Source organism: Python bivittatus, unplaced genomic scaffold, assembly GCF_059951505.1.
Source record: "Python bivittatus isolate LINGU-HERP-01145 unplaced genomic scaffold, Pbiv_v1 ctg000700_np1212, whole genome shotgun sequence".
Taxonomy (NCBI): domain Eukaryota; kingdom Metazoa; phylum Chordata; class Lepidosauria; order Squamata; family Pythonidae; genus Python; species Python bivittatus.
Genome location: NW_028277098.1, coordinates 48375878 through 48390541, shown reverse-complemented (window position 1 = coordinate 48390541; position 14664 = coordinate 48375878). Strand labels below are relative to the sequence as shown.

The following is a 14664-nucleotide window of genomic DNA, read 5'->3' as shown; positions in this document are numbered from 1 at the left end:
AGCATAAAACTAGCTGACAAAGAGTTTATTTGCTTTCCTCTGTCCTTTGTGGTAATGACAGTATTGATTCTATCTACTGAATAAGTATCAAAGGTAAAAGAAAATGGAAGGAGGGGCGCTCCACAATTCTGCGTAAGGCAACACTGATATTAACACACAAGTGAAAGAACATGTAAACTATATACAGATTGAAGGACTTTCTCTTCCCCATTCTCCTCCCACCCCCAAAATAAAAGCAAAGCAATCAACACATAGAATAATACCAAGAACGTTCCCAAACAGTTCATATTTGACTCACAGTTCTGAAGACAATTTCACATTTTAAAACACCTTTCCTTTCTGCAGGTTATTTTTTAAATTGGCCAGTGCAAAGAGGCAGAAGTAATGCCAGATGTGGAATCCACGAGACTTCTGTCAACCCTTTCCCACATGAATGGGGGGACAAAATGGAAAGCAGTAGGCTGTACATCAGAAACCCTTCCCTCCAGTGGCAGAAGCTTGGGCGTTTCCTTGTGGCCATCTGTGTACGGGCTTTTGCTGGGATTCGGCCCGGCCCTCAGTTTGGTAAAGTATCCAGCCCCAGAGAGGCAGCGTGTTGCTTCGCTCGCAGCCGGAGATTCTCAATACTGGTGGTTTTACTGTTCAGGCTGGGAAGAGAGGAAGATGCCTGGAGAATTGGAGAGGACCACACCTGCTGGGCATGGGACAGGGACTGGTAGTAGGACTGGCAATGCAGTGAGCTTAGCGGTGCCATGTTGACATTCATGCCCAAATATGGCATGGCAGAAGGGCTCCCCATTTCGAAGGAGGAATAATGGACCAAGTTATTGGTGGCTGCCATGTGTTGGCGGAACTGCTCCTGAAGGCGAAAGAGGCTGAGAGGAGAAGACGAATAGGAGTGGGTCTGGGACATACTGCTGCTGGAGGATGCGGTGGCAGCGGTGCTGATAGGGGAATCTGCATTTTTAAACACAGCAAAATCAAGTCAGCGAAGAAGCAAGCTCCAACCTGGAATGAACTGATTACATTTGCATTTTTGAAAGTTGTGTCAAGCTCAGTGCAGCAGGTTAGCGGTACGGGAGAAAGAATGATGGCTGGAATGCCATGCCTGAAAACGTAATTTGCGTATAAAAGGGGAGGGGAAACCCTGACCTTCAGATGTTGCTTTTCCACAACTGCCCGCAGCCCCAGACAGCATTGCCAATGCTGAGAGATGTAGGGAGGTGTGGTTAGCAACCTCTGAAAATCTACAGGTCCCTTCCTCATGTAAAAGACCTCAGATCCCAGAATTTCAGATGCCACTGGACAAATTCTTGTCTGAATTCCTTGAGGACTGCTGCCAATCATTCTTAGTAATTCTGATCTAGATAAGACATGATCTCCTCAAGAACAATAACTTGCTGTTCCTTTTGTACAATTGCAAAAGCACTTTAGAGTAATTTGTTTTATATGTCACCAATTTCATGCAGAGGTGGGGTTTACAACAAAAATTAAAACATGCATGCATTTGTAAGCATAGATATTCATGCAATGACAGGCTTAGAGACTTGGGTTATAAGATGTGCTTCCATTCCTGTAAGAGAACTGTATTGTCTGATCTAAGTCTAAGGCCAAAATTTACACAGTAGCCATTTATAATATGATATCTGTTGGTAGTTTCCTTTATTGTTCCATGCTCAGTGTCACCACATCATTCCTTTGCCAGATTGTATGTGACAGCAAAGTGATAGTAATACCAGCTTACCATACAGTCAGCCTCATTACTTGGCATAGTGCTGGCACCAAGCATTTAGTCTTTAAATATTTACCACATAGCTTCAAATATGCCTGGTCTGAACTCATCCAGGATGAATTGCTTGTGTGAAATGTTACCCTTGCATTCATTGCAAGCAAAGGCTGAAAGTGAACCTGTATTGTAGTCTGGAAAAAACACATCACACTAAGATAGATGCAAGACTTCTGCTTGTAGGAAATAGCTGAGAAGGCTATATATTCCACTGACCTGTCATATTTGAAAAATTGCTTTAAAGCTGCATCAAGATGAATGAAGGTCTTCCCTGATTTTTTTACAATATAAAACTGTAACTTGTACTTCCAAAACTTGGGTTAATGGAAGTCCTCTTTGGAAATACCTTCACACGTAGATCTTAATACATGAGGAACAATTGAACCCTCCAAGTTATACTGGGGAATCCTAAACAGCTGGTTTTTAAGAGCACAGTGCAGTTGCCTGATACTCGAGGGTTTCAGGTCACATGGAAGCCCTCGTATGCAAAGGCTTTTTGTGCACTTCTCATTTCTGAATTCTATTCATGCATGCATGCATGCATGCCACTGAACTCCAGTGGTCTCTGAGCGGTGCACAAAACTAAAAAAGACATAAAAACAGCTAAAGGTATTAAATCAACAAGCAGCCCGGACTAAAATGTTCTAATAACAAAATCCACAAAACAAAACAGGAGCCATCAAACAAACAGTAAACATCAACCCCAGGCCTGGGACCAAAGCCAGGTTTTCAAGGCTTTCTGGAATCTTAGGAGAGAGGGCACCATCCTTATCTCTGGGGGATGCTGTTCCAGAGGGTGGGGGCCCAACAGAGAAGGCACATTTCGTAGGCCCCACAAGATGGCAATATTTAATGGAGGGGACCTGGAGGGCACCCACTCTGCTGGAATGTACTAGGTGGGCAAAAACAATTGGAGACAAGTGGTCTCTCAGGTATCCAGGCCCTATGTCATACTGAAGGCATATACTATACATTTACCAAATTATATCCTAGAGGACCTTACAATCTAATTTGCATGAAAGAAGGGCATGAATATTTAACTGCCTTTAATACTTGCTCTGCGAAGTTTGAATACGCATCAATGCCATTTGGATTAACATAAAGCCTGCCGTTATGTGATCTATAAATTATATTTTTCCTGACTTTCTGGATGATTTTGTAGTCATTTATTTAGATAATTTGCTTACTTACTCTGAGGATTCTACTCTTCACAATGAACAAGTTTGGGCAGTCCTTTAATATCTTTGTTACTACAGTCTCTATACTAGGGTAGAGAAATACGTCTTTAATTTGACTATATTGGAATGTTTGGGTTATCATATTTAGATGGATCCAGCTAAAGTATAAATTATTTTTAAGGGGGAACCACACACACAAAATTCAGTGTTAAGAATGTTACAATGGTTTCTGGACTTTGCCATTTTTACTGTAATTTCTTCCTAATTTTGCTGCACCAGCCATACTGGTGATTCATCTTATCAAGAAAGGAGTACCCTTTAATTGGGATTCTGATACTCAACAAGCCAGTCACTTCTCAGCCTTCCTGCATCATCCAGATTCCACCTGTCACTTTGTTATATTGCTTGGTGTTTCCAATTTTGTTTCCTCCTCCAGAATTTGAGGGCAGCCTCCTCTTCTGGCATTTCTTTCCAGATAGCTCCTTGCAACTGAAAGGAACTCTGGTATTTTTAACCAGCAACTCTTGGTGATTAAAGCAGTCTTTCCGCATTGGTGCCAACTGCTTGAACATGTGAAACACCCTCTGAAGAACTGAACCAAAGGCAAGAATTTGGAACACTTAAAACATTCTTAGAGACTTAAAAAAATAAAATCTTCTCCTTTCACCATTGCTTGGGAATATGAAGAACTGCATCACAACGACCAGTTATATATTCCTCCTTCCTCAAAAGAAAGAACTCTTGAAGTTCTGCCATGGCAGTTTGTTGGACATAGTGGAATATATAAAATGTCCCTTTCCTTCTCTGTTGCCTCATATTAGAACAAATTGCAAGGCCTATGTTTCTTCTTGCCACATGTGTCATCATGCCAAACCTCTCACCAACAAGCCATATTCTTTTTTTCTGCAGGGGCTTTGGGACATCAGTTCTTTGGATTTTATTACTGACTACATACCATGTGTTAAGGACCTGTATAACTCATTTCATTCCCTGTCATTGGCACCTCTGTTCCTGAGAAAGCTTGTCTTTTTACTCAGTGAATTTTATGAAATTCAGCTTTCCCAAATCATCTAATTTCTGATAGAGGTACACAATTCACAGCATGTTTTTGGAAAGCCATTTCAGCTATGGGATGTAAATTTTCACCTGTCCTCTGCCCATCAACCCAGTTGGATGGAGAAATAGCGAGGACAAATGCTACCTTACAGCAATACCTTTGCTGCTATGTGAACTATCAGCAATGCAACTGGCCTGATCTTTTACATATGTCACTGTTTCAGACCATTATGGTTACCACCTATTGTTACTGTGCCTGCTACCAAATGTTTCCCAGCCCTTCCCCATCCCAGAAGTTTTGGTTTTCTGCAGGAACTGCAAGCTGTTCAGTGCTTCCTCAAGAACCATGTCTCTTTCTATCAGATTTCTGTCTTTGATGCAACTATCTACAAAGCTGGATGCCAATATTTTTTTTCTTTTTCTTTTCTTTTGTTTTTGTTTTGGTGTATGTTGCATGAGCCCAGCCTGTTCAATTTGCTTATAAGCTAATGTATTGAATGGAGGCTGAACAGGGATTATCCACTATCAAGGATAATCTTGGAGCTATGTGAATTCTGCCAGAGAAAAACCAGAGGAGGAGGAGGAGGAGGAGGAGGGTGAAGGAAAAACAATAGGAAGATGCAACAGATGAGACAAAACCTGAAAGACATTCAAGAATATATGGGGAGGGGGACCACTACAGAGCATCTGGCCTGGCCATAACATCAACCCTGCAGCATATAAATGGAGCTTACAGTTTGCTTCCAGGTGATATTGGTGCCTGCTCAGTTTGCTGTTTAGGTAAAAATAGCCAACTTCAGGGTCATGATAATGCTTTGAGAGTAAGACATCCTTTCAAAGGGAACTTGTGAAACAACACCCTACCCCAAATTCCACATTGCTTCATTCATGTTGTTCTCTCTAACTCAGTGAATGAAATAATGGATGTGAGGCATCTGAATAACTCAAGACAAAAGGAAGCAAAATATGAGAAATGTTTAAGCCAGTTTTGTCTAGAGACAAAAATTCCCTTCTGAAATGACCCATCTGTAAGTGATTGAAATGGTTCAATGTTATTATTTTAAAGGGTCATTTATGTTGTCAGAATAGTATTTTTCTGACTTTGTCCTTGTTGTATGCTTCCCTTCTCTACCCTCACCACTTTTTTTAAAAAATCTTTTACATTGTTAAGAGATCTGGAAACCTGGGCTTACACACTTTAGTCTAATATGGATTTTGAGATCAAAATTCTTAGCAAAGGGAGTTGGTATTCTTCTCACCTGCTTTTGGACTTGTCCTCTTGCTGTTCAGTGCCTTGTTTTCCACTCCAGGGCTTTTCTCTGCCTTGTTCTCCTCCAGTGAGATCTTGAATTCCTCCTCTTTGTCTGTCTGGTCTTCAGCTGCTGACTCACTAGCTGAATGCTCTGAGAGAGTCAAGCTGAGCTCTGCATTTACCTCCCTTGGCAAGCTCAGAGATTTGTCTGCATCCAGAGTTGGAGTTGGTGCTTCTAACACAGGTGTGTCTGCTTTGCCTTCACTATGATTGGCTTCTGAGTCTTTCTGCTTCTGTAGCTGTTCTTTCTGTAGACTACGCTGCTTCTTTCTAAATTTAGCTCTTCTGTTTTTAAACCAAACCTTTGTTTGTCCCCCCCCAAAAAAAGAAGAGAAAGGAAAAGGAAAAAAGAAAGTATAAAAGGTAATTCTTGTATTAAATATTGGATTCCCCCCCTCCCATAGAAATCTTAGCAACTACATCTATAAATTCAAACAAATTCAACATTTAATCAGCATATTCTCCTGTTTACAGTGAACTCCTAATTATTTTGTCTGAAAATATGAACTTTAATAAATCTGGGGCTGATGAAGGTTTAAAACTACACTAAAGCAGATAGAAGATGTTGATATCACATTTAAGTTTCAATTCTATGCACACTTAAATCCCATGAAGTGTATTGGAATTTATTTCTGGGTCAATATGCTTAGGATAGCGCTGACTTCTGGTGAGGATCATGGTGAACTAGATGTCCCCGAAGGAGTGGGGATGGCAATACAGCAGAGATTGGCAGCTAGATCAGTGGAGATTGGCCAGTGCAAATCTTTCTGGATAAAGGAGAGATCATGAGATCACCCATTTTCACTCCAGACAGCTGTGCCTTATGAGTAGATTGCAGGAACTGAGTTTTTTGCAGTCAGCTCATGAGTTGAGTGGCTGGGAGTCAAGGGAATTCAATCAAGCTCACAGCTGTAATTGCAGCCTATTATAAGGACACAAAGTTCAATCAAACTTCATTTCTTAACCACTTCTGGATGTAATTAATTTATAGCTAAAGAGAGGTTTTCTAAGTGGCAGGATAAGATTCCACTTGGTGAGTTATAATTCTTTTTAGATTATGAAGGAATAAAGAAAGAAAAGGGTTTTAAGGACTTAATTTTTTTTGGAAAAAAGCTTAACAAGGAGCCTTGTTTAAACTAAGAAAGTTTAAAACAGATAAAGAGGACAGCTATTTTGAAAGATTAATTTTTGGTGAAAGTGGTTTTGAATAAATTGGAATTAAATTAGACAAATGGACCAGACCTTCGTGGGAATGTTTTCTGTTTGCTATTAAAAAGTTCAGACAATTTGTGGTTATTGCAAAACAAAAGATAAAGGTAATGTGAGCCATAGCTATGGAGGTGTAGCTATGGAGCTATGGAGATGTGGATTGTGATGTTGATTGGAATTACAGAGTATCATTAGAGATGAAAGTATTAAAGGCACAGGAAGACAAAAAAGGGGGGAAATTTGTCTTTTCTGTTCCCCTTATTTGAAACACTTTCTGTTCTGGATTATAATACTAAAATGACAATCAGAAAAACAGCAAGAATAGAGGGGAGGGGAGGATCACTAGAGCAACCTGCAGAAAAAGGAATTACACCAGATTTGCTTCAGAAAATGTTTGAGGAATTGGCTAATAAATTAGCAGAATCACTTGATACTAAACTGACTAAAACACTTGATACCAAATTGACACCTTTTGAAAAAAGAATGGATGAAAGACTTGTAAAGATGAAAAGAGGAGGTGAAAGAAGTTAAAAAGATGGAAAGTTCTGTAAAACAAGTGTCTGGAGAGGTAAAACAAAGTCAAAATTTTAGAGAGTAAGACAGAAGTTACAGATAGAGAGTTGGAAAGAGAACTAAATAATCTAGCTCTATTGGAATTGAGAGAGAAGGAATTTTGCTTGAGAGTTAGAGCAGTCCCAGAGGATTCTGATGAAGATATTAGAGAAAAGATTAGAAGATTAAAGGCGTGGCAAACTTTTTGGATTGGGAAGAGGACACCGAGGCAGAAATTGATGAAGTATATAGAATACATTTCAGATTTGTGAGAACAATAAATGTTTCAAGGGATGTTTTGATGCATTTTGTCAGGAAAAAGACAAGAGAGCTTGCAGCAGCATTTTAATACAAGATTGAAATTGATAATATAGATATAATTGTTCTTAAAGAAATTCCTATTAGAATTTTGCATAAGAGAAAAAAGTATATTTTTTTGACTGAGAGATTAAAGTAGAAAAAGATCCCATTCCGATGGAATAAATTGGAAGGTGGTTTCTACTGAATTCTGTCCAGAAGGGAAAGGAATGTTTAGAAAAATTCAAAGGGGAATAGGAGGAGATCCAAATGGAGGTGTCAGAGGACCCTACCCAAAAACTCCAACAGGTGCAACAAGAAATTGAAAGAGATAATACTGATCTAGGTGCTATAGATATAGACTTTTCTAAAATTTTGGCTTGATGATGGATTACAAATGCTTAACATGGAATATAAATGGAGCAAATGCTCCCCAAAAGAGAAAAAAAATGACTATTTGAAAAAATTAAAGCAAAGTATAATTTGCTTACAAGAGACACATATTAGAAAAAAGGACACAAAGGATTTGTTTCATAAAAATTTGAGTGAAGAATTTATTTCTGCAGCAACAACAAAAAAATAGAGTTGTTTTGTACATGAATCTCCAACTAAAACCAGAACTTGTATTGACTAATGAGTATGGTAGATTTGTTGGGGTGGAAGTTAATTTGCATGGGGCTAAGACTTTGAAACTGGGAATTTATGGCCCAAATGAGGACAAAGTACTGTTTTATAAATGACTTATAGAGGGATTAATAGGTTTTTCCTATGAAAATTGGTGGTTGATGGGGGATTGGAATGGAGTGATCTCCCACAACTAGACAGAACTTCTGGAAAAAAAAAAATAGAATTCCTCAAGGCAAATTACCAAAAGTGTGCTGTTGTTTTTAATCTGATGGACATTTTAGGGCTGGTTGATATATGGAGACAGAAAAATGGCAATTCAGGAGGGTATACTTACTTTTGTGAAAGGCAGATCTTTTTCAGGAATAGATATGATTTGGATTTCAATGAATTTGGCCACTAAGGTTTCTAAAGTAGAGATATTATCAAAGACTTTTTCGGATCATAATCCTGTGATTTTGATTTACAAAACGAAATCTAGTTCTTTTAGATGGAGACTGAACAAAACGTTGCTACAGAAAGGAGCAATGGCGGAGGATTGTAAAAAGATACTAAAATAATTTTTTTGTAAAAAATTTAGATAAAGATACTGATTTAAGAATGGCTTGGGATGCAAGTAAAGCTTTTATTAGAGGTTATTTTATACAACATAATAGTGAACTTAAAAAGAGGAGTCAAGAAAAAACACAAGCTATTTTGGATGAAATAGAGAAAAGAAGAATTAAACAATTCTCCAGAGAAGATTATTTCTCAACAAATTAAGCTTCTACAATGGCAATTATCTATGTTAACAGTAAGAGAAAAGGAAATAAAAATGAATTATACAAAGCAAAAAAAAAAAAAAAAGAGCTTGCAAATAAACCAGGGAAGTGGCTAGCATATAAATTATGAAAAGAAAAAGAAAAGAAAATGATATTGAAATTATAAGGGGATACTGTATTAATGGACAATGCAGCCATACAAAAAGCATTTCATCAATATTATTCTAATTTGTATAAAGGAAGTAACATCTCTCTAGAGAAAGTCGATGAATATCTAAAGAAACAAAAATTACCAAGGATTACAGAGGAACAGAGACAGATTATGAATTGGACCTATAACAATAAGAGAAGTTTCTGAAGCTATAAAAAAATTAAACTAGGAAAGGTTCCTGCACCAGATGGATTATCAGGTTCTTATTATACATGTTTTGAGAATGAAGTTTTACAACCTTTACAAAATATGATTAACTCTATCCTACAGGGAGGAAAGATGCTGGAAAGAGGCCAATATTGCATTCATACCCAAAGAGGGACAAGATTTGACTTTAACAAGAAACTATAGCCTGATATCATTATTGAACAATGACTACAAGTTATTCACAATGATCCTAGCTGATAGACTGAAAGTAATTTTGCAAGACTTTATTCATGAGGATCAATGTAGGTTTTTACCTAAAGGACAGTTAAAGGACAATGTCAGAAATGTGTTGGACATTTTGGAATACTTGGAGCAACATAATGAAAAATACGCTGCCTTGATCTTCTTGGATACAGAAAAGGCCTTTGACAACTCACCTGGGCTGAGGTTCTGAAAGATATGAATTTTGGAGAGAACATCATAAAATGGATAAGGTTGATCTACACTTCACAGAAAGCATAGATAATTGTTAATTGAGATTTAACAAAACCCCAAGAGATACAAAAAGGAACAAGACAGGGATGGCCACTGCTCCCTTCTTGTTTATTTTAGTTCTGGAAATATTGAATAGAGATATAAGACAAGATGAGAGGATTGTGGGAGTAAAGACTGAAGAAGAAACTTGTAAATTAAGGGCTTTTGCAGATGACTTTGGTTCTCGAAGATCCTTTAAAGGGATTTGAAATATTAATGGGCAAATTAAAAGAATTTGGTGCATTAGCAGGTTTTAAGATTAATAAACAGAAGGTGAAGATGTTAATAAAAAATATGAAAATAGAAGATTTAACAGAACTGATGAATAAAATGGGTTTTAAGATTGAGAAGAAAGTAAAATACCAGGGTATCATTATGACAAATATGAACTGTATGTTATGTCAAAATCATTATGTTAAAATATGGAATGAAGTTAATAAAGATATGTTAAGACGGGGAAAATTACAATTGTCATTGTTGGGGATAATTTCTGTGATAAAAATGAATGTCTTGCCTAGAATGATGTTTTTCTTTCAGACAATACCCATTTTAACAACTGATGCACAATTTAAACAGTGGCAGAAGAATATATCTAAATTTGTGTAGCAAGGGAAAAAAAGACATGAGTTAAATATAAGGTGCTACAGATACAAAGGAAAGAGGAAGATTGGGTTTACCTGAATTGAAATTGTATTTTGCAGCTTGCCATTTTGTTTGGATGAAAGAGTGGGTGCTGCTGAGAAACTGAAGGCTTTTGGGGTTAGAAGAACACGAACTGAGATTTGGGCAGCATGGATATTTGTGGTATGACAAAGTTAAGGTCAATGAGGATTTTAAAAACCATTATCCTATATGTGCCTTATTGAGAATATGGAATAGATACAAACTCAGGTTGTGCCAGAAAATACCTCTGTGGCTCTTAGGACAAGAAGCATTTTATAGATGAGAAATAATTGCAAGCGCAGTTGGCTAACGTATTGTGAGATACTAGAATTTTGTCAAGGGAAATGTAAAATAAAATCAAGAGAAGAACTGATGGGAGAGGGATATAATTGTCAATGGTTCTCCTATTTACAATTATTAGAAAGATTTAAGGTAGACAAAAGAGTTTATGGTTTTGAACATTCTAAGATTGAGTTTGAGATAGAATTGTGTACAAATGATGAACATGTAATTGCTAAAATGTATAAACTGTTATTGAAATATGAAACAGAAGATGAACAAGTGAAAGACTGTATGATAAAGTAGGCTAAAAATTGTGGTTATAATATACAGATGGAACAATGGGAAAATATGTGGCTGAAATGATTGAAATTTACATTATGTTATAATCTTAAAGAGTATTTTTATAAGATGATGTACCATTGGTATTTGTCACCAGAGAAATTGTCTAGAATATAAAGGTGCTTCAAATTTATGTTGGAAAAGTAAACAACAAGAAAGGACATTTTATCATCTTTGGTGGATGTGTAAAAAAAAAAGCTAGAAAATTCTGGATCCAAATACATACACTGATTTAGAGGATCTTAAAGATTAATATACAATTGAAACCAGAGATTTTTCTTTTGGGACTGATGGACAAACAGTTGGAAAAAGGTCACAGAATTTGTTTTTGTATATGATAACTGCAGCAAGATTATTGTATTCACAAAGATGGAAAATTTCGGCATTAACCACAATGGAGGAATGGTTGGTGAAAATGATGGAACTTGCTGAGATGGCTAAATTGACTTCTTTGATCAGAGAAAAGACAGTGTCTACATTTACTGCTGACTGGAAATCCCTTATAGACTTTTTGTGTGAAACAGAAAAAAAAAATGAACTTACGATTTATGGTTTTGATGATTAAACAGAATAGATTATAAAAAGAGAGGTATGTTGAGTAAGAGGTAAACTTATAATTGTACTTATAACTGCTGTATAGAAAATTGGAAGCTACTACTTTGTATCTTTTTTCTTCTATTTTTTCTTTACTTTTTCCTTTCTTGCGTTTCTCTTTGATTTCTTTTTCTTTCTTTTCTTTTTCTTACTTTGCATTAGTTTGTGTTAGTTTTTATATTGTTTTTAGTATTTAATAAAATGATATTAAAAAGATATGCATAGGATAGTGCCGTGAGTTTGAGATCAAGTCTTGGGTTGCCATCTTCAAAACAATGAATTTGGAAGCAGTGTCATTGGCAACTATTCCAAGCTTGGGTGTAAAGTACAAGCAGGAATAACATCGAAAAACACATAATGAAAGACAGCTGCAAATTAACACCCCATAACTTTACTGCATTTGCAGGTTTAACTTCACAACGTTTTAAATGTATAACATTGAGTTGTCCTCATTTTTGTTTACAGTGGTATATGCAGGGAGCACGGCACCCTAACTGAAACCACTGTACATGGAAGGGGTGGTGGTTTTTATGAAGTTTACCTTCTCACCTGAGAAAGAGAAGGGAGAAGAGGAAAAAACTCTATTGGCAACAATGGAGTTTTTTTCTTCCTTAATTTATCCATGCTATTGAGATTTTCTGAAGCAACTTTAAGCCTTCTCCTCTCCACAGGCAGTGGTCTCAAAGAGGATAAGAGCTCTAGGCTCTTGCTGTACCATAGACAAAATTTAGACAGGTAGACATGTGCTATTTATTTAGTATATTGTGCAATTTAGTCCTATGTTTCTGAGCATATGAGCAGAAATAAGTGCACTGTTAATTACAAGTGAATGTCATACTTGCAGGACCAAAAGAGAAATAAGGCCAAGAAGCTTGATTAGTGGTACTGGTCTGTTTGTGTGCTTGAGAATTATATTATGTTCTGAAGGAGCAGATATGCACAGTTAGGAGAAGGATATTCATGAACTAAGTGGCCTGTTTTCAGGGTTCAAAGACCTAACATTTGAACTAAGACTAAAGACTAAGGCTTCTTTGGTCAGAGAAAAGACAATATCTACATTTATTGCTGACTGGAAATCCCTTATAGACTTTTTGTGTGAAACGAAAAAAATGAACTTATGATTATGGTTTTGATGATTAAACAGAATAGGTTATAGAAAGAAGAGAGTAATCATAGAGTAAGAAGTAAACTTATAATTGTACTTATGACTGACTCACATGCAGGCACCCATCTAGAGAAACCTACACTTTTCCAGCTTAGCTAATAGGACATTTTTGCTGCCAAAGAACTATTTGATTCTTTAGATACATTTAGTTGTCCCATTCTGAGACACTGTTATCATGACAAAACTTGTATTCGGAGATCATCTCTACTTCCTTTCAAGTATTAGATCTGCATTTAGCTCAATTGTATTAAACATGCGAAATAGTGAGTGATGGGTACCTGTACTCTAGCCTCTGGCAGATTAGTGCACATTGCCAATCGCTCCCTCATCACCACATCTGGATAGTGAGTCTTCTGGAAAGTTTTCTCCAGGGCTTCCAGTTGCTGGGCTGTGAAAGCTGTGCGGCTTCTCCTCTGTTTGCGGTGCTGGGAGCCATAACGGGCCTCCAAGATGATGTCTTGAAACGTACAGCCGTTGGAAGACAAGAAATGTGGCCAATTTAATTAGTGTAATTTGTGTGTTAAAAAATAATAACAGGGCAGCAGACAAAAAACTAAAATAATAATTGGGAAAACTTCTAGTTCAAGGCTGCCATCACCTTTAGTTGGACATCACTGCCTGATTTGACCAAAGAAAGCCACAGTGCAAGATCCAAAGGTACAAGGCTGACTTAGTGAGGATCATTATGTTAGAAATACAAGTAATTTTCAGGCATGTGTTCTTGTACGTAAGCCCATCTTCCCTAATCAGGTCCCCCTAGATATGATAGATTTCAGCTTTCATAATCCCAGCTAGAATGGTCAGCACTTCTGGGCACCCCAGGGCTTGAGTAAACATTATGGATGAAAAGAAGGAATGGCAAACATCATGGAGCTGTGCCCCTTTGCTGTTCTATTATCCTCTACTGTATATGTAGAAGATTATTGTCTGCAGAGGTCAACCTTCTGTATCCATGGAAGCACTCCCCAAGAGTTCAGACTCTAGTAAAACCTGATGAGAACAAGGATCTCTGGGAATATCCATTTTCTAAAATCTCAAAAAGAGCTTCCACCACAGAAGAGACAAGGAATATAAAAGAGGTCCACCAGAGATTTCAAAATAAGCAAAATGAAACCCATTCACTGGTAGCACTTTTTTCACTTTCTCTCAGAAATGTGCACAAAGCATATATGTGTAGGAAAGATACTTCTTAAAACAGTGCATATTTTGGAAAGTGACATACACTAAGGTGCATATTAGGGAAGCTACATTAAAAAGGTATTTTCAGAAAAGTTGTGGGTTGTTTTTATTGTTCTTACTCTGTTTTTATTCCAAAATGTTTTAAGGATGGTTGTAAATTGCTTTTGTAATGAGAAGTGGTTTAGAAATACTTTTAACAAGTTATTAACTCATTCGTTATTTTCTGAATATTAGGGGAAATTGACTGTGGATGCTTCAGGCTTGCATTTCTTCTATAAGTACCACAAAACAAATGAATAGGAAGGAAAGTTATACTGAAAACTAACAAAACCACCACCATGCAGAGGGTGCTGAGAATTGCAGGAAGGGGAATGGAGGAAGTGCAACATCCCTTCTTCCTCTTCTTTTTGAACCCATGTACAACTGGGTAGATTGGACATTTCTAGTCATCCCAGCTCTGACTTGGGTCTATTAAAGGGCCGGTCCCTTGGGTGGCTCATGACAGGGGTGCTGTTTCCATACTCCCTCCCACATGGCATAAAACCCATCCTTGTTCTTACCAGCCAGTCTCTCTGCCAGGGTGAGGGCATGCACTGAGGGTCTGTAGTCAGGCGCGTGCTGGGCTTGCTGGGCTGCTTGTTGGTGCAGGTTATACATGGCACTCAAAGAATTCATGGCATGAAGAGAATAGCCATTCACTCCATAGTGCTGCATGGTGACATAGGACCTGAAGCAACAGAGAAATGAGATTGGTGGGAGGGTTGTGGTTGAGGCA

General features: G+C 37.5%; 1 protein-coding gene across 2 annotated transcripts; it reads right to left on the bottom strand.

Moving 5' to 3' along the window:
* Window positions 1-556: 556 nt before the first annotated feature.
* DMBX1 (diencephalon/mesencephalon homeobox 1) lies at window positions 557-14603 on the bottom strand. Of its 2 annotated transcripts, none has more exons than XM_007430162.3 (4): window positions 14450-14603; window positions 12989-13167; window positions 5280-5634; window positions 557-957 (listed from the first exon to the last, which is right to left on the bottom strand). In XM_007430162.3, exons 1-4 carry the CDS (start codon window positions 14601-14603, stop codon window positions 557-559), a joined length of 1089 nt encoding a protein of 362 aa, XP_007430224.1. The 2 variants fall into 2 exon arrangements, with proteins under 2 accessions (XP_007430224.1, XP_007430223.1); XM_007430161.3 differs by having other exon boundaries at window positions 12989-13184; window positions 14452-14603.
* Window positions 14604-14664: the final 61 nt, after the last annotated feature.